The following is a 20,891-nucleotide window of genomic DNA, read 5'->3' as shown; positions in this document are numbered from 1 at the left end:
AACTTACATTGCTGCTCCCAAAATAATTGCCATTGCTGACCTGAAAATTATTCCATTTAGCTCGTGCCATGATACAAATTAATGAGATCTGGTTTCCTATGGAACTGAATTTTGTGATGGCAGACTACCTAAGTGTTTACATCACTAGCCACCATACCCTCCTAATTTCTAACATTAGATACACTGTACGTGTAAAAATACACCAGGGAGGATCAGATCTCTGTGTTACAGTGTTCTAAGGCTTCCCTTTGGGGAGCAAAAACGATAGGCCTATCCACTTTCTTTCTGTCAGTAAATATATTTAAGTACTGCTCTTCCAAAATTTTTATCCTGATGTTCAAGTCACACGGGATTTCAAAATGCAGGACAGCAACTAAGAGGAATTTGCCATCTGGCAAACTCAAAAATATTCCAAATAAAGACTGCTTTCTGGCCAGGAGACACTTCTACCAAGCTACAGCAGTTTAGATCAAGCCAACTTTCCCTGTATTATAAAACTTCAGGGACTTCCCTGGTGGCGCAGTGGTTAAGAATCCGCCTGCCAAGGCAGGGGACACGGTTCTATCCCTGGTCTGGGAAGATCCCACATGCCACGGAGCAACTAAGCCCACGTGCCACAACTACTGAAGCCTGCGTGCCTAAAGCCCGTGCTCTGCAACCAGAGAAGCCACAGCAATGAGAAGCCCGCGCACCGCAACCAAGAGTAGCCCCCACTCACCGCAACTAGAGAAAGCCCACAGGCAGCAACGAAGACCCAACTCAGCCAAAAATAAATAAATAAATAAATAAAACTTCAGAGAATGACAACTACTAACAGAGAACACTTTGTCAGCACTTATTATTAGACAAAGTAATCCTTAGTCACTCTTCTAACACTGAGGCTTATTTAACCTACTCCACTAGCAAAGGAGACAAAAGAATCTCAAAATGAGGGTACACCATAAGCAGTGTAATTCATATTTAGAATGTTTACTATAAAGAGCAATTTGAAGTAAACTTCTGGTTGTCTAGGCATCTAAAAAACACATGAAGTTAAAAGTTTAAAAAAAACCTAAATATACATTTATCTTTCCACAGCACAAGAACAAAATATCATATGTGCATTTACCCTGAATTCATCTATATCCACTGGAAGAAAAAAAGAGAGAACTTAAATATTGGTTCCCTTAGCTGATTCTCAGCTCCGCAATTCATGTGTGCCTCTCAGAGTGTAAACACTTCCCTCACTATGTGTGATTCTAGTATTAGTTATATTTTTTTTACACATTGTGATTCCTAAATGCAAACCAACTACTTCATCTGGGACTCAAAGGAAGAAAAACAGCATCTGTTTCAAAGCCGGAGGAAAATCTGGCCATGCTGGAATTTTGCTGCACTGGTATACCTACATCCAACATGGTGCCTCCCTAAAAGTTTTTCGAGGATAGCTTTGATTACACACTATTTTACAATCTGGGCTAACTCTGGAACCTAACCCACACTAAATCATACTCCTTCCCACCCCCACCCTCCAGGCTTTATGTATCTCCTAAGGCCAAATTTAAAAAAGAAAAAAAAAGGTTTTACATTACACCAATCATACAAGGCCCACTAACTCCTTCAACTGTATTTTTGAAGTAAATCTTTACAGGGAACCTATTATGTGCAAGGCACAGTGCTAGGTAGTAAACTGGCACTACTTTTTAGCAAGTGAGGAACTTGCACTCAATAAAAGAAGGTTGGTACATGAGCAATTTAAGGAAGTACAGAATGAGGTTAAATGCTCTCAGAGAATGGAAGTTAGATAAGGAAGACTAGGAAAAAAGCACAGGGGAAGCTTAATTTTGCAGCTATGACACTGCACAGTGAAAAGTGGTGGAAGTTTTACATATATTAAGAAAAATAATCTTTAACTCAAGTTTGCCTGAAATGACATATTTCACACTCTAAAATCAAAATCAAAGGGGGCCTTCATTTCCAGAAATAGTGGGCTAGGTAATTGAGACCAATCCCCTACCTCTATGATTAGTAAAACTGGAAGAATTTTTTAAAATAATTTTTAAACAAATAGAAAAGCTAACAAGATGGTAAAGAACTTGGCCAAAAACCCAAGACAAGGTAAAAACCAGATTAAGTCCAATATTCAAACTGGTTTTCATCCCAAGGATTTCTCTGATCTTGAAAATTGAAAGTTACTGTTTTGGTGCCCTTGCGAAGCAAAACTCAAAAGCAGGGAGCCCACCAGGGTGTGCGGAGTCTGATAACCAACACCTCTTTCTCCATCTTAATCTGGTACCCCATGAAGGTAAAGGTGAACTGGTAAGAAAAAAAGCAAGAATAATGGGTAACAGAAACAGACTCAAAGGAAATTCACATTCCCAAAGGAATTAACACATATAGATTACAAAACAACTATGCTTACCATGTTTAAAGAAATAAAAACCAAGCCTCAAAATTAATAGCAGAGAATAAGAAACTGTAAGACAGTGGCATGGCACATTTGAAAAGGAAAAAAAAAAATAAAACTTCAGTAACTAAAACATGCAATAACTGAATTTAAGATTGCAACAGATGAGTTTAGTAACAGGTTAGAAGTAACCTATGAAAGAATTAATAAAGAAGAAATTATCCAGAATATAGTATAGAAAAATAAAAAGAGTAAGAGGCATAAAGAAGAGAGTGAAAAGGTCTATGTTAAATCAATAAAGAAGGAAGATAAACAACGGGGCAGAAGCAATACATGAATATAAAATGGCTGAGAATTTTACAGAACTAATGAAAGACACCAATCCACAAATTAGTAAGTGTAATAAACACCAAACTGAACAAAAACAAATCCATAGTTGCATACATCATAATGAAAATGCAGAAAACCAAAGACAAGGACAAAATAATCTGTAAAACACATCCTATAGTAAAAAGTGACACAGATCATATTTGAGAATTAAGACAAAGCATGTACAAAAGGTGATCAACAGAGCACACTGAAATTGTTTAATTTAGCTGCCACGAAGACACAATTACACACAACTGAGTCTATGGCTAAACCATGCACTTAAATTACTTCATTTACCAGATACGTGGTTTTCAATTTCTGAAGCAGCAGCTTGATTCTAACCAAAACAGCAAGATTCTTAGAAGCTAAACACTGTTAACCAAGTAAATGGTATTGACATAATTCTTCCTTTCTTACAACCACGAAGAATTTCTCACCTGAGGCACCAAGACCTCAGGTGAGAAAGATAATTGGGTAGCCTCTGCTTTCAGACCCTTACAAATTGTTAACCTCGAGCTCTATTTGAAAGACTGTACAAGCTGCCTTTACCTCAGCTCAATTGCTTGTTATCAAAAAGGGGCCTACACACTAATTCCTCTCAAGTGTTTCAAAAGCAGTGCCTTCCAAACCATTTAACGCGGTCCTTGTTAACAAAGCAATAAGGCGCACAGCTGAATGAATTATCAACAAATCTTACCCAACAGCTGGTACACAATAGGTCATTGGGAATTCTGACCACCAGACCCGCACTTGGCTTCCTGGGTCCCACCCAACACCGCAGTCCGACTGTCTAGGGTGGGGTCCGAGAATATGCATTTTAAAAGGGCCGCAGAAGCTCTTGTTTTCTACTAAAGAACCGGTGCTCTGAACGCGCACTCCCCCTTTCCCGCCATGCGCACTGACATTCACCTGGGCCAGCAACTCTCAAACAAGACGCTTCAACCCGCGCGGTCTTAGTTTCCTAAGTTTTCTGCAAAACGAGCACACCGGTTTGTTTTCCATTAGAAGAAAACGCACTGAGCACATCTACTGGTACATGGTACATAATAAATGTTTCTCCTCCTGCACTAATTCTGTGACTCAATCATTTCCAACCAGGCACCCCCCACATCTCCCGAGTAGCCTGGAGCCGTTCCAAGACGTTTGGGATAGAGCCCGCTCCTCACCTCGAGCCTGGGTGGCCCCACCTGACAGAAAAGGTAGAGGGGAGCCGACTAGAGGCCCAAAGTCCCAGGACCCCTTGAAAGGGACGGCATCCTCCTCCACAGGACCTGAAGGCATTCCCGCGGGCTCCCTCGGCTTCCCTCAGGCTGGGCCCCGCAAGCCCCAGTCCCCGGTTACTCAGAACACTGGGCGAGAGAGCGGACTGAGGGCAGACCTGGCCCTAAACCTCCCATCAAACGCAGCCCCTCACCTCCGGAGCGAGGAAGCCGGAGCCCAGGTCTCGCTGCCTGGCCAGGGCCCAGGCCGCACTCACCTACCAGCGTGCGGGAGGCGAGACCCCCTCACCTCGGCGGCGCCCACCCCAAAACGCCACCGCAAGGGCCGCTCGCTCTTCAGGAAAAAGAAACAGAAAGAAAGTAAAAACAGAAAGAAAGAACGAAAACAGTCTTTGCTTTTATATTTCTTTCGACCCCGCCGAGCTTCCTTTTCCTCACCGCCACAACAGAGCTCCGCCCCCCTTCCGGCAGCGTAACCCAATCCGCACCTCTCCTCCTCCGCAGGAGACAGATGGAAATCCGGTCCTTAGAAAGCTAGCGGGAGAGACTTGATTGGGCCATTCACACGTCAGCAAGGGGATTGGCCAGCTCCCTCCAGGGGGGCGGGCCGAGCGGTGATGTCACGTGACGTATTACCTGAAAGCTGATTGGCTTTCAGGAAGAGGGATTGCCACCGAGGAAGGGGCGTTTCCTAGGGGACTGAGGGAGGGCCTGGGCGGTACGAAGCGGGGGTGGGCCCAGCACGTAATGGCAGCGCCTTGGCCTCGCGTCCATCTTTACCGATCTCTCGGACCTGTCACAAAGGAGTTGCGCCGTCGCCGCCGCCGCCTCCTCCCTCGGGTGGGCCCGGGAGCTGGAGAAAGTCAGTGCCGCAGCCCAGTCACGCTGCTCCGGGAAGCCCCTGGGGACGCGGAGCGGGGGGAATCCCAGGGCTGGAGACGTCCGTGAGGGAGGGGAACAGCCGCCCGAGTCTGCGGCGGAGAGACCGGACTGGGGCTGGGGGAGGTTCCGAGAAGGGGCCTGGGAGGGGGTGGCGTTGGGCAGAGCCCAGGAAACAGCCCAGAGGTCCTCCAGCGAGGCCCGTGCTGAAGACGCTCGGAGAGGTTTCTGGAAGAGGGTGTTCCCCCTTTAGGGGGTTCTTGACCGAGGAGGTTGTTGGGGATCGCCTTTCTGAGGAGGCCGCGGCTAAAGGGGCCCAGGTGAGAAGCAGGTAGCTCCTGGGAGGCTGCTGATATTTAGGAGTGCTCCTCAGGGGTGCCCAGGGTGGAGGAGGTAGGTGGGAGGACGCTTGGGGAGGGTTTCCTTTTGTGGAGTTTGAGGTTTAGGTGGCACGAGTGGGAGGTAGACCATAGCCGGGGAAGCTTAGACGTGCCTTAGGGTCAAGAGACGCCTCAGAGAGAGAGGCTAGGAGTTGGGAGCCAGAGCTAGCGGGTTCTACCTCGGAGGCCCCAGGTGACAAATGGGTAAGGGCCTGGAGAGAGGGGATTTGCTGCGCGATTCCGGGAAGAGAATACCATCCATAGGAAAGCCTGGGTGGGGAATAGTGAGAGGGAAGCGGGAATGGCAAGCGTTTTCCTCTCAAACACAGGATTCAGTCGCTTCTGGGTATAGTGCAGGTGGAGTGGGGGAAGTCCGTCCCACCAACACGCCCTGCGTGACTCTAGATCAGGCTTTTGTTCTACCTGCTACCTCAGTTTCCCTGTCTTTGGGGGCGGAGGTAGAGGCAGAAATGGTCCACTGAGACTCTGGCGTTCTATCCTGTATAGCTGTCTGAATGAGGTTGCTCCCCCTGGAGTGTTGTACTTTGAACTTCTAAAGGTTAGAAGTGTCTATTTAACTGACTGAATAGAGTCCCTTGGTTGTCCAGGCCCCTTACCTACCATCTCCTCCTCCTTAACCTCCTTGGGTCTCTTCTGTAAAATAACACAGTGTGTGAAAGTACTTTACAGACTACAAGCTGTGTGGAAGTAAAGTATTGTGATTCTACCATCGAAGGGGTTGCTGTTGAGAAATGAAAGTGAAGGCACTTTCTAAACTGTAAAGCAGTATGTAGATGTAAGGGATTAGCATTTAATACACTTGTTGATCACCTATGGAGTGCTGGAAGTCATATTGTACCGAAAGCTTCAAGGTTTACAGCTTTGTAGGTCATATAATTTTAAACCCATGATTTCAACCCCTGCTTAGATGGGGGTAGAGGGATTTCCAGTTTTGCTCCCAGAGTTTTAATTTACTTTGAACTTCTGATGGTACTGGCAGAAGATAGCCCTATGATATAATCTTTTCCTTCGGGAATTTTTTTTTCTGACAGCTGAAATTTTCTTGTAGGTAATTTGATCTCAATATTGTAAACTACCTCCCCTTTCCCCATATATATGTATTTGTGGCCTTTGGATGTCTACAGGTAGTGAATATCATGTTTCCTCCCTCAGTTGTGATTTTATAAATGAGACCTCCTCTTTTTTCCATGAATACTATGCCTTCCTGTAGTAGCCCCAAACTATAGATTATGAGGCGCATTAGCTATTGCTTTTATATTTCTCTTCCACAGTGGTTTTTTCTACTTTTCACCATATATAGTTTGCATTTCCTGGGGTAACATCTTGCCTTATAGCTCCCTCTGTGAGGGTATACGTACTGTGGCCATGTCTGACATTTTCCTAATTTTTGTTTAGTTGCATTTGTTAGAGCTGGTTTAACAAATATTTAGTAATTTGTGATTTTTGAAGTTTTTTTTTTTTAAAAACAAAAAGCCGACTTGAACTTCCTGTTTTTCTAATCTTATGTTCCATAAGTCTTTTTTGAAAAAATCACTGTGGTGATTTTGTGAGCTTTCTGGTTCCCAGGGTACATGTCGTCCAGACCTACTGCTTAAGGTCTGTGTCCTGCTTTTGCTGTTTTCATTATTTCTGTGCTCCATGATTATTTTTACGTTACTGACTGTAGGAAGTGTTCCAGCATACTCTATGTGGACTTTTTCTGCTTTGTCAGCAAAATAACTTTCCAGTTAGTAAATTGGCCAAGAATCAAGAGAAAATAAAAACTTAGCATTTTATGTAGTAGTATGTTATTCTGTAGTGAATAGGGGAAAACAACAACTTTGAAGTATGTTTTGGCAAGAGTATAATAAAAAAAAAATCATTGTGTGTTCCTAAAGTGAATTTATTACAGTCTGTTTCAACTCATGAGCTTAATTCAGTCTATCAGGAATTGCCTATGCTTTTCCTAATAATGAAGTAATTTGTTATAATGAAATGAGAAGTCATTTTGCATTCTTTAAAATACAACTCTCTTGGACAATCTAGTACCCATATAGTTTGAAAATTATTAGGAATTCTTGAGATGGTAATCACTATCACGCTACTGTTTTTTTAAATTAATATGTTTTCTTTGGCTGTGTTGGGTTTTCGTTGCTGCGTGCAGTCTTTTCTCTCTTAATTGCGGCAAGCGGGGGCTACTCTTTGTTGCAGGGTGTGGGCTTCTCATTGAGGTGGCTTCTCTTGCTGTGGAGCACAGGCTCTAGGCACGCGGGCTTCAGTAGTTGTGGCACGCGGGCTCTAGAGCACAGGCTCAGTAGTTGTGGCACGCAGGCTTAGTTGCTCCGCGGCATGTGGGATCTTCCCGGACCAGGGATCAAACCTGTGTCCCCTGCATCCGCAGGTGGATTCTTAACCACTGCACCACCAGGGAAGTCTCACTATTACGCTACTTTAAATTGGAAATTTTCTGGTTTGTGGTGGGATTCTTGTAAAGTAGGATGTGACCGTCACAGGGTTGCAAAAGTAAGTGAAAAGTCATTAGGCATCACAGACAGGAACCACGGTAGAACAACGGTAATCTATTTCAAAAGAGTTATGGCCGGGGAAGGGTGGGTAGTAAAGTATCTATTTAGCTTCTCTTCAAATGTTTGGGCATTTTTCAAGGCATTTACCATTGAATTTGGATAGTTTTTTCCTGGTATGCAAGTTAGAAAATTAAAGAACAGAACAGTTATGAAGTAGTAAATGCCATAACTTGGGCCACCAGCTTAAGAGGAGACTTTCACAACTTTTAGGAATGCAAAAAAGTGAATATGTGCCCTTTGGTTTATCTGTTCAATAAGTTGGCTTTTGATATAGTTTTCTTGCCAACCTTTATGATTAGAAAAAAAGTACATATTTGTTATATTTTACTCTCAGTGTCCATTCCAAAAGGGAATGCTTGCTGGTTCAGTATGTAAAAGCATGTTTAACTGTAGATAACTATGATATATACAAGGCTAAATGAGATAAAGTTATCTAATAAATAGTGATAAGCTCTTAGAGAATATTCCCCTTTCTCCCTCTCTAAGCTTTTATAAACTAAGAATGCATTTGAGACAGCAAAGGATTGATGCACTCCTTAAGTTTGTTAAGGAATGAACCCTGTATGTAGCTTTCTTATTGCTTGAAATTATACTTTCCAAGCATAATTTCATGTATGTATATATACATCAAGTAGAAGGTTTTGAAATACCTTACTTGGCAGGTTTATTATTACCTCAGCTTAATGTTTCAGTGTTAGTTTTTTTTTCTTACCCCTTCTACCTCCTGAAGAATTAAGTTTCCTCATCTGTGCTCCTTTAATGCAATGATTCTCAAAGTATGGCTCCTACCTGGCCCCTCTCCTTTTTTTCAATTCTTATTGCTTCATAGTTGTTCATACCTACCTATGCCTAAAGGCTACTTATTAATAACCTGCCAAGTAAATTATTAAGGATTACTAAAACATAATATTCATAAACTAAAACTAGCACAACATTAGAGTTTACTGTTATCTCTAATACCTTTTTCTCCCAGGAAGTACTGTCATGGGAAACTTGGCACCAATGCAAAGCTTCTTACATGTCATATGCAGAATGGGGATTCCTACAATATTCAGGAAGGGATGATGCTTATTTGGGATGCATCATCAGTATTGTCTCAAATTGATCTCGGTTTTTCATCGTGTTTCCTCTTTATTTTTCATTAGAGTTACTGTTAGCTTCATCTTTATCAATTTAATTTATGGACTGTCGGTTAACTTTTCACTGTGTGGTCAGGGATATTTGTACCAACAATATTTTGGCTTATTTAAGACATGAATGTGTTGCAGTGCAAATATAAATCCTTCATTCCTCTTTTGCTAATGCTGATTTATACAGTCACCTAAAAACTTGCTCCTGTGGAGATACTTGAATGTTACTAAGTTCCTTTTCCACTGGAAGAATGGGGGAGCGAGAGGCCTCCTGCTAGTGAACCTGACACTATATGCATGGGCTTCTGTGGCAGGTGCTATATTATGGGTTGGGCACTCTGTGTTGTCTGTCCTTCATCCCTTTAAGAAGAGCACGAGGGACCTTTTTTCATCTTTGCTCTGTGCCTGGCATATAAGCATTAGATTCATATTTATTGAGTGATGTTGTCTCAGCTTCTCAAAGAGATAAATATTTTTTTACAGATTTTTTTTAACATTTTTATTGGAGTATAATTGCTTTACAACAGTGTGTTAGTTTCTGCTTTATAACAGACTGAATCAGTTATACATATACATATATCCCCTTTACAGATTTTAGAATAAACTCACTTAAAATGCTTATTGAATACCTGTTAGGTTCTGGTAGGTATACAGTTGAGAGTGCAATTGAGTGTTTTCAGACACCACTTTAAGTGGATCTCATTAAGGAAAGTGTTGCTATTCATACTGTTTACACATTTTGTTTGCTTTTCTTAATAGCAAAGAGTTTCCTATAACAGAAAAGTCCTTTTCCTTCAGATTTGTTAATCATGTATGTGTTTGAATGACACATCTATATTATTTCCTGTTGTTTGGTCTCCTGGAGGTGAAAATCCCAAACAGCATGGAGTATTACATTTGTTTTTCTCCTCTGTGTGGTAGCCATCATTAGCACTTACCTCAGTTCTTTCTTAGCATTTCCTTTTTGGGTCCAAGGCAAATTTTTCAAACTTTGAGACCAGACAGGGATTATTCATTTCTCTCTTTTTTTTTTTTTTCCCTCTCTTTTTTACTGTTATTTGCTTCTGGAAATCCCTTATTCTGTCCTAGCCATAAATACTCCTCTAACAGTTCAACCAGAAAAATTATCTACTTTTACCTCAAAGATGTACTTTCTTAAACCAACCTCAGTGCATAAGAGAAATATCAGAATCATTCAGTGCTTTTCCCAGACAACTTGAAGGTTACAATGCAGGGGATAAGAATACTCTATGTGACTTAAACCTCAAGTGCCCAGTGCCACTGCAGACAGTTTTGGACACCTGGATGACATGTAAAAATATCTTATCAGAGCTGCCTTTCCTTTTGGGGGAAAAGTGAAGTTCCAACCAAATATTTCACAATCTTTCACTTCCCTTTCCCCTGAATATCAGATACCTTAGAGTCTAGAGACAAAAAATACTCTTGTTAAAATGTCTTTAGGTGGTTTCTGTTTCAACTGGCAAGTGTACTCTTGATATACAATACACCTTTCTTATCTACTTTGCTACCAAAGAATCTTGTTGCCCTCCAAGTTTTCCCCATTTAAATACAAGAAAATTGTGGTCATTGGGGCATCCTGCAGGATATTTTAAAAGCAAATATATTTCTGGGTAAGTTTCCCTATCTTGATAGGGTTTGAGTTATACAGGTATATGCACTAGACAAAGTTCAGCACATACATGCTTAAGACCTGTACATTTCATTACATATAAATGTAACCTCAAAACATATTGAAGTCCAGTTAGTGATATGCGTACTGAATTTTTTAGGGGGAAGTATACTGATACCTTTGAAATGCATCAAAAAAAATAGGTGGATTGATGATGGATAGAGATGTGTAGAGATGTGATAAAGCAAGTATAGTAAAATGTAAATGGTAGAATCTAGGTGCTGGGTATATAGGTGTTCACTGTAAAATTTACCTTTGCTATATGTTTGAAATTTTTCATAATAAAATGTCCGAGGGGCATAGTGAACACTAGAAGCTATCACTTGTAATGCATTCACTGTCTTAGGGGAAAAATCCAAAACATTTTCTAAGGAGAGAAAATCATTAATATTTCCAGTGTATTATATATTGTTATTGTTCATGCTATACAGTTTAGCCTTTGGGTGGTGGATTGGAAAAAAGTCCTGCATCCACTGTTTTGGAACAATGAGGTAAAGATGACAGCAATAGTAATTTTATGCCCAAAGTTTGGTTTTTCTTCCTGTGGTCATTCATTTAACCAGCCTCTCCTGTCTTGGCAGCACAATCCTGAAGTCTTATTTTCAGAGAAAAGAAAGTATTCTTAAAGTCACTGAGCTGTATTATGGTTGAATGCAAGCAAATACTTGAAGAGATGAATCATTGATTCCTGGACCATTTGTTAGAGAGGGTTAGGCCATTTGGCAGATGTCTCTGTGGTGAGCTGTTTATGATGGTAGAGGTCTGTGTTTTTTGAACCAGACCTCACTCCTTTAACACTAAATTTACTGAGAGCCCAAGTTTGTTTTTTCCCCCTCTCAGAGCGGCTTTAAAACATATAAAATGTAAAATTAATAAATCATAAATGATATAGAAATGGAAAGAATAGTCTTTACTTTCTTTTTTCAAAGGGGGAGTATAAAAATAAATATTACTGCACTTCAGAGAAGTAGATTTGCAAAGGAAATGTTTGTAATTATGCCCTTTTAGCAAAATAGTCATGAACAGTGTAATGATTTAAAAAGCATTACCATTTAGATGGTAAGAAAAGTATTTCTTTTTTTAAAATAAATTTATTTATTTTTATTTATTTATTATTTTTGGCTGTGTTGGGTCTTCGTTGCTGCCTGCAGGCTTTCTCTAGTTGCGGCAAGCAGGGGCTACTCTTCGTTGCGGGGCGCGGCTTCTTGTTGAGGAGCACAGGCTCTAGGCGCCCAGGCTTCAGTAGTTGTGGCTCGCGGGCTCTAGAACGCAGGCTCAGTAGTTGTGGCGCACGAGCTTAGTTACTCTGTAGCATGTGGTATCTTCGTGGACCAGGGCTCGAACCCTTGTCCCCTGCATTGGCAGGTGGATTCTTAACCACTGTGCCACCTGGGAAGCCCAAGAAAAATATTTCTACTAAGCAATGGCATCCAGTGGTATCACTATCATGAAATCAGTTGATGATTGCCACAGCTGCAAATCTGATAATTGTATATATTTAAATTATGCGACTAGCTTTTTTTTTTGGTTTCAAAACTGACTTGACCATCTAATGCTAAGTAGTCTTCAAACTTAAGGTGAAGTATATAGGTATTACAAATGTGTTGCCTTTACATAATCTCTAGTCGTACTCATTTTCCATTCCATCAGTCTGTCAACCCTTGGATAACATTACCCATAAGCAGGGTACTGTCTAGGTCCAGTATGATGCTTCATAGGATGGATGTGGTGGGAAATACAGGGAGCTGTTTCATTGTGTTAGTATGTACTGTACATGATCACTAATGGATGTAACTGTTTCCTAATGGTTATTTTGGCTAACCTCACCAAAAGACTATGTTCAAAGATAGTCTCAGTTCATTTTTCTGGAAAAGGAGATTAACTTTTTAGACCCCAGAAGAATCACCCTTTAGTGTTTCAATTTGTCCCTTCGTTCAGTCAGGAAGTCCTGCCTACGGTGCCAGTTTCTGTGTTGGGTTCTATAGCACAGTGATTTCCAGACCTGGCCACCATCAGAATCACCTGGGGAGCTTTTAAGGAAACACTTGCTTGGGCCACATCCTAGAAATTCAGATGCTGGCTATTTGGAGTAGAACGAGGAATTTGGATTTTAAGAAGTACCTAAGTGACTCTAATGCCCATCACCTTTGGGATTATTAAGCTACAATCTTTTCCAAGGTTCTTTGTCTAAAAGTATAGATAAGTAATAATTATTTCAATACAGGGTAGATGAGTTCTATAAAAGATGAGTTTGTTAGTTATCTTAGTGCTCTTAATTAAGACAGATCTGATTCCAGAGCCCCCACCTCCCAGGTTATCTGGTTACTTCTGATTAGCTACCTGCTCATTTTATAATATATTGCATTTTGGGATCCATTTTACATGTTGGGCACTGTGCCATGTATTTTACACATACTATTTCATTTAATCCTCATAGAACTACTATGAGGTGTAAGAACTATTACTATCTCCATGTTTTTTGTTTTGTTTTTTTAATTAATTAATTTATTTATTTTTGCATGTGTTGGGTCTTCGTTACTGTGTGCGGGCTTTCTCTAGTTGTGGTGAGCGGGGGCTGCTCTTCATTGTGGTGCGTGGGCTTCGCATTGCAGTGCTTGTTGCAGAGCTCAGGCTCTAGGTGCACAGGCTTTAGTAGTTGTGGTGCATAGGCTTAGTTGCTCCGCGGCATGTGGGATCTTCGTGGACCAGGGCTCGAACCCATGTCCCCTGCGTTGGCAGGCGGATTCTTAACCACTGCGTCACCAGGGAAGCCCTCCATGTTTTAAAGTGTGTCAGTAGTCAGGATAATTAGAATGCATATTTGGAAATATGCAGGGCTGAGACCTGTGCCCAAACTGTGTGACTGCAAAGCCAGTGCCCTTGTACTGTATGTGGCCTCTGGCATCCTGTACAAGATCTGTACATTGAATGTTCCTGTCTTAAAACAATGGTCTTTGGAAAGTGGGCCACATAATGCTTTTTGGAATGAGATAAGATGAAGCTGTCTAAAGTGTAATTGTTTAGCTTCACTGCCCAGTCTTTTGCCTAAGGTATTCACAATTTAGTCTCTGAGAAGTGTCATAAGTGACAGCCATTTCCAGATGAAAAGCTATACATTTTTTAGTGCTGAATAAATCTGAAAGATCATACACTTTGTTCACTTATTTGTCCTGCTTTTGGCTGTAACCCTCAAGAGTACTCTGTATGCTCATTTCAGAAAAAAATTAAAGATAACAGCTCTTATTTTTTCCTTGTATGTTTCATAGTCTTTGCTTTGAAATGCCTCCTGGCTTCTCCCCCCTAATTAACTTATTTATACCTGGTCTTTACCGATAGTCCTTACAAAAGAGTCTTTGGTTTTAAAATATTGAAAATACTTGTATTTTTTTACTCCATTTCCTTCTCTGACAAATTTTGTAGTTGACATCATTTTCTAGGTCATTTAAGGAAAATGACTCTTTTGGAAAAAATTGACCTGAACTATACTTGAGTTCAGTTTGGAAATAGAAAAAAAACAAAAACAAAACAAAACAAACCCCCACTACATTTAATTCTCCTCACCTCCAAATTAGTCAGATTTTTAGAAATACCTGTATTATTGGATATCTTCCATTTGCTTTGAAATATACTAAATGGAAATCTGCATGGATTTAATTATTCTACATTCAGTTTAAATAAGCCTTAGCAAAAATATTTGGATAGAATAAAGTTTAAGAATTTGATGAGGACACGGGGAGGGGGGAAGGGTAAGCTGGGACGAAGTGAGAGAGTGGCATGGACATATATACACTACCAAGTGTAAAATAGATAGCTAGTGGGAAGCAGCTGCATAGCACAGGGAGATCAGCTCGGTGCCTTGTGACCACCTAGAGGGGTGGGATAGGGATGGGTGGGAGGGAGATGCAAGAGGGAGGAGATACGGGGATATATGTACACATATAGCTGATTTACTTTGTTATACAGCAGAAACTAACATACCATTGTAAAGCAATTATACTCCAATAAAGATGTTTAAAAAAAAAGAATTTGAGATCCAACAAACTTCCTTCCTTCCTTCCTTTCTTTCTTTCTTATGTATTTATTTTTTAATTAAAAAATTTCATCCATTTGGAATTTTCAAATATGGCTTATGATAGGAATCTCATTCCCCTTACATGGATAGTTAGTTGTATCCTAACAGATCATGTATATATCATGACTCACACTTTTCCACTGGTTTTTCAATGTCTGTAAACTTATTTTTAACCCACTGTTTTCCTCACAATCACTCCCAACATTGTTTCTTGTTAGTTATTCTAAATAGCTCTACAAGTGTTAGCATTAAACTGTAACTTTTTAGGATCCCCTGTTCTCTCCCCTTCAGGGCTTTGTTTTCTGAGACTTGATCTCACCTTGACATCCTCAAATCATTGCCGATATTTTTACTACCTGATTTGTCTCCCTTCCTCAGGTATGCCTTCTCCAATTTAATGTGTCATGTTGGATTGAATCTACTGTTTGCATGTCATGTCCATCCCAACTTCCATACTGATTGCATGGAAAGGTTCTGGAGCTTTAGAGAAGCCAGTGGAATTCCCTCCTGCTCTGATAACATTGAGAGCACCTCCCCAGAAGATAGAGCGTTCATTCCCAAGTAGAGTTCCCTTGTATCAAATCTTGGACTACTACATTCTGCCATCTGCAAAGTATTAGCTGGCTTAGCCACAGACGTTTATAGACTATTGGTTAAGAAACTATGTTAATCCAGAGTATGGATTTCTGTACAGCCTTAAACGGAATGAGGTCGTTTTATATATACTGGTATAGAAAGATGTTAAGGGAGGAAAAGCAAATCATAGAAAATATGGTGATGTTCTAATTAATTTTTTTAAAGCCAATTCGTAAGTACACAATAATAGGTGTGGAAACAGATTCATGAAGCTTTTAGCAGGGGTTACCTCCAGGAAGGGAATGGGCTATGAAGAAAGCCTTTCAGAAAAGAGCAAAAGACCTTTGCAGCATTTAGGTCTTAAAACGAACATGTATTCACTTTTTATGTTTTTTGGTTTTGTTTACTTGTTTGGGCCGCATTTCGGCATGTGGGGTCTTAGTTCGCTGACCAGAGATTGAACCTGTGCCCCCTGCAGTGGAAGCACAGAGTCTTAGCCACTGGACCACCAGCGAATTCCCTCTCACTTTTTATTTTTTAAAAATCACCAAATGTAAAATAGCTAGTGGGAAGCAGCCACATAGCACAGGGAGATCAGCTAAGTGCTTTGTAACCACCTAGAGGTGGGATAGGGAGGGTGGGAGGGAGACGCAAGAGGGAGGAGATAGGGGGATATATATGTATATGTATAGCTGATTCACTTTGTTATAAAGCAGAAACTAACACCATTGTAAAGCAATTATACTCCAATAAAGATGTTAAAAAAAAATCAATGGATGTTGTAAAGCAACTCTACTCCAATAAAAATTAATTTTAAAAAATCAATGGATGAAAAATTTTAATCTAATAATTTAAGATTTCAAGGAAGTGACATTAGCTAAGCTACTGCCCAGTGGCAGGCCTGCCAGAAACCTTGGATTCTTACCTCCTGTCATCCAAATTGTTCTAGCAGTGCCTCCTCTGTGAACTTTCTTGTGAGAAGGGCCAACGCATCACTTTTTTTTTTTAACCTAATGTTTGCTGTCTGAGATTTTACCACTTTTTTTTTTTTTAATTTTATTTGGTTGTGCTGGGTCTTAGTTGCAGCTCTCAGGCTCCTTAGTTGTGGCATGCGAACTCTTAGTTGCAGCATGCATGTGGGATCTAGTTCCCTGACCAGAGATTGAACCCGAGCCCCTTGCATTGGGAGCACGGAGTCTTATCCACTGTACCACCAGGGAAGTTCCAAAGCATCACTTCTTAAATGTTGCTTTTTGGTCTTTCTCAGAAACCAGCATAATTTATAAGATCAACAGAAATTTATACCAAGGACCCTTTAAAAGAGTTATTTCTGATTTCTGTCTCCTTTTAAGCATTGAAATCTCTTGGTTATCTACCCTCTGGAGGGAATTATATACCCTGGCCCCTGCAGTGATGGGAATGGTATGGTATTACTTCCACTCTTTGCTGTTTTAGAATGTGTTCTCTTTCATTTATTTATTTATTTTTAATTTATTTTTGGCTGTGCCACACGGCTTGCAGGATCTCAGTCCCCCAACCAGGGATTGAACCCGGACCAGGGATTGAACCTGGGCCACAGCAGTGAAAGCGCCGAATCCTAACCACTAGACCACCAGGGAATTTCCACTGTGTTCTCTTTTAAAAGGTTATTTTCAGCTGAATCCCTGCATCATATTCCTACCTATACTTCAGTCACATCCTTTAAAGTACAACCTCCAAATTTTGAACACAGCCTGACTATGTTGGGAGAACCAGGAACATCTGTCATATTGCTTGGCTCAGCCATTGCTGTCTTGGTAGTCTGGAGGGAGATAATGTCTATCCATTGCCTCTCCTCTCTCCTCTTCTTCCCTCCCTCCCTTACCCTGTCCCTCCCCCTCTCTACATATTAGATTAGATTAAATATTATATATATATTTTTTCCCTTCCATTTTTCCCCTATGAGCAGTAATTAGACTGGGCAAATATTTAAAAGAATTTACTGCAGATCTGTCCAAAATAACAGAAATAAGTTTTCTCTTGCTTCTGATCCCACTAAATTATTTTATTTATGTCTATTTCTGAGCCAGTGCTCAAGATATGAGGATGTAATTATAAATAGCCAAATGTTGAGTAGAGACTACCAGTCTCTAATCCTTATGTGTCTGTTTGTGTCCTTATGGGTCCTAGTCTTCAGGTCTCAGCATGATTTTTTACTTTTTGCTACCAGCCCCACGTTAGTCTCCTGCTTCCAAATCTTTACTTCTTTTTACATGTAACCAGATTTCCTCAGCTTAATGAAGAGCTGGCTCTATCATTAGGCTTTTTTTTTTTTTTATGATAAACATGCTGTGTGGGATGAGAATGGCCATCCACAAATTCCTGGAGGGTGGGGACTGTATCTTGTTCATCTTTATTCTCCCAGTGCCAGCCTGGTGCCTGATATGAGGTGCTCAGACAAAGATCATTGGTGCATCCCTGTTCTTAACTTTGTAGCAGTTGTGTGCAACAAACTTATCATTGTGAAAATGTAACCTTGTGATATATATTTACCTTCCCCAAAACAGAGTCTTGCTTACATAACAGAAAAACTTTGTAACTACTTGTATGATTTCTGTAAATTCTCAAGAGTGTCTCCAAATGGGAAATCTATGCAGTTTGGGCAATTTAAACAGAACACTCTGGGCTTCCCTGGTGGCACAGTGGTTGAGAGTCCGCCTGCCGATGCAGGGGACACGGGTTTGTGCCCCGGTCCGGGAAGATCCCACGTGCCACGGAGCGGCTGGGCCCGTGAGCCATGGCCGCTGAGCCTGCGTGTCCGGAGCCTGTGCTCCGCAACGGGAGAGGCCACAACAGTGAGAGGCCCGTGTACCGCAAAAAAAAAAAAAAACAGAACACTCTATCCTTTTATTATTCTTGTTATAAAGTGGGTGCTATCACGTTGGTATCATAACTTTTTTTTTCTGTCCTTTTTTTAAACTTTATTTTATATTGGAGTATAGCAGATCAACAACATTGTTACAGTTTCAGGTGTACAGCAAAGCGACTCAGCCATACATATACATGTAGCCATCCTTCCCCATACAGACAAACATCTGTAATTAGATATTTTTATTTGAAACATATTAAAATTTCTCATACGCTTAAATTAAGAAAGGAGACATTTTTTTTAATCCACAAAAGGAGCCCTTAAAACAGTTGAACACATTCTTCTCTTGTATTTCTGTATTGATAGAGATTTTTTTTTTTTTAATCTATGGTAACTCCTGTGGTTTACAAGGATATAGTTTAGCAATCATCTTTATACTATAATGATAGAAAGGAACCACTGGTTGTTAATTCTTATATAAAGACACCTCTTTGCGTCAGAAACCTATAAAAAAACCAAAGATGATTCTTCACTGTAATCCTAATATCTATAATATCAAACTAGGAAAGTTTGAGTAATTGAGTAGGCGAGAATCTTTTATTCATTTTCCTTTTCATTTTTTCTTTTAGAACTGCCACTGGATGACCAGGATTCCTTGTAATTGATAATGTTGGAGATCAACTCTGCAACTTTCTTCAGCATTCAGTTGTTAAAAACAAATAGGATGCAGGTTCCTCAAATCCAGATTATGACAACAGTACTTGGAAAACTGAAAACTATCTAAATGATTATCTTTGGTTGGGCTGTGTTCTTAGCGAGCAGAAGCCTTGGCCAGGGTCTGCTGTTGACTCTTGAGGAGCACATAGCCCGCTTCCTGGGGACTAGAGGTGCCACTGCTACCATGGGTAATTCCTGTATCTGCCGAGACGACAGTGGAGCAGAAGACAGCGTTGACACCCAGCAGCAGCAGGCCGACAGTGCAGTACCCACTGCTGACATGAGGAGCCAACCCCGGGACCCTGTTCGGCCACCAAGGAGGGGCCGAGGACCTCACGAGCCAAGGAGAAAGAAACAAAATGTAGACGGACTAGTGCTGGACACACTGGCAGTCATACGGACTCTTGTAGATAAGTAAGTATCTGGCTCACGGTCACCTCCTATCTAATGAAAAGCCTTCTGCCAGGAGCCATAACTTTTGGACTTCTTCCGTTCATTAGGATATATTCACCAAGCCTTGTTGCTCATAGGGCAAGGGGAGAATATTTTATTTCTCCTCTGATGGCAGAGTAAATTATAAGGTTTGATGTTTTTACTTGCCAACATGTACACCTGTCGGGAAATGTGTAAACATTTCTGTAGCAGAAAACACTATTTAAAGCTATGATCTTTATTAGGGAACGTAGTCAGTATGGAGTGAGTTTGTGTTGAAGTTACAAGAGGTAATGGTTTCACGAAGACTCACTCTTATCTTGCTTGACTATCTACTCCACTGACCAGGGATTCAAGATGAGTTGTTTTACCAAGAGCATAGCTGCATGCAACTTCCGTTGGCAATGGAAGGACTTAAGTCAAGGAGAGTTTTCATCCTTCTCCCTCTTTTTTATCCCTTAGTTGGCCCTCTTAGATCCATTTGGGAAGCTTGTAAATTAAAAGAAACTGCAGGACACACCTGTACCTGTTTTGTTTTCCCCTCTGCTTTGTCTAAGTACGAAATCCCAGATTGAATAACAGTGAAATTAAAGGGCATTGTTCAAGTTGAAAAAAATATTTTAACTTAACCCTATAGCACAGTAGTTAGGAGTAAGTTTTAGAACCATGGTGGACAAAGGTTCAAATTCTAGGCCAGCCCCTTAACTAGCTACATGACATTGAGTAAATTACTTCTTTTAAGCCTCAGATTCCTCGTCTATAAAAGGAGAATAATACCTTTCTTACAAGGATTATCATGATAAAATATATATAAAGCATCTAGTACGGTGCCTTGCATGTAACAATTGCTCAATAGAAGACAGTATTTTTTTAAAAGTTCTATCTGGGTTCTTTTTGCTTCAGGGTCAGCTAGTATATATTTAAGTATCTAAATATTTGATAATCACATTTATAAAAACACAGTTTTGTTTATTCCTGAGAAAGTATAGCATAAAGGAAGGTATACCTGTGCATATTATTCTGAGGTATTTTTTTTTCCTCATAGAAATAAATTTATTTTGCATATTTTTCTATCTGCCATAGAGCATGCTGGGGGAAGGTAGTTCTCACAAATATTCACCATAACCAATTCAGAAAGGCCTTCCTAAGTTTACTAAAACCTGCCTTTGAAGTAGTTCTGGTACCTGAATTAATTTAATGTAATCTTTATATGTTTGTGGGAAATATCTGTTGAATATACATCTATGCCATTTACATCCTCTAAATTCAAGCAAGGGTCTAGAAGCTGTTATGTAAAGTTTCTTCACAGTGACATTTAAAACGTGCTGTGAAATTGTAATGAAAAGTTGTCCTTCCCAAATAAGGAAGTAAACCACAGCAGTGTTATTTAAGCCCATTGGAAAAACAGGTACAGAATAGACTTTGCTGTATTTTTTAAAAGGGTGATTAAGAGAGTGTGGGGGCAAAGCAGGAGGAGCTTTAATTCCAAGCTTCAGGAAAATATTACAAATTATAAGAAAACTTGTTGCTAAAGCACATAATCCACTTATGTGAGGCAAGTAGTGTACACTTGAATAACTTTAACCTTAAACCTGTTTGTACTGAAT

The 20,891-nt window shown here is 40.4% G+C and overlaps 2 protein-coding genes across 2 annotated transcripts in view; one reads left to right on the top strand and one right to left on the bottom strand.

Annotated features, from left to right (window-relative positions):
* The window catches only part of PSME3IP1 (proteasome activator subunit 3 interacting protein 1), a 42,826-nt gene extending 38,395 nt beyond the window's left edge, over positions 1 to 4,431 (bottom strand). The window contains exon 1 of the mRNA XM_082861986.1: positions 4,414 to 4,431. The gene's annotated coding sequence lies outside the window, so the exon portion shown is untranslated. The remainder of the gene's footprint in view (positions 1 to 4,413) is intronic.
* A 305-nt stretch (positions 4,432 to 4,736) lies between these two features.
* The window catches only part of RSPRY1 (ring finger and SPRY domain containing 1), a 46,550-nt gene continuing 30,395 nt past the window's right edge, over positions 4,737 to 20,891 (top strand). The window contains exons 1-2 of the mRNA XM_082862758.1: positions 4,737 to 4,837; positions 18,765 to 19,266. Of these exons, the coding sequence (XP_082718884.1) occupies positions 18,920 to 19,266 (347 nt within the window). The 5' untranslated portion in view covers positions 4,737 to 4,837; positions 18,765 to 18,919. The remainder of the gene's footprint in view (positions 4,838 to 18,764; positions 19,267 to 20,891) is intronic.

This window comes from Leucopleurus acutus (assembly GCF_964270905.1).
Source record: "Leucopleurus acutus genome assembly, chromosome: 20".
In the NCBI taxonomy this organism is placed as follows: Eukaryota; Metazoa; Chordata; class Mammalia; order Artiodactyla; family Delphinidae; genus Leucopleurus; species Leucopleurus acutus.
Note: the sequence above shows the minus strand (reverse complement) of the source record. Positions and strands in the feature narration are given on the sequence as shown.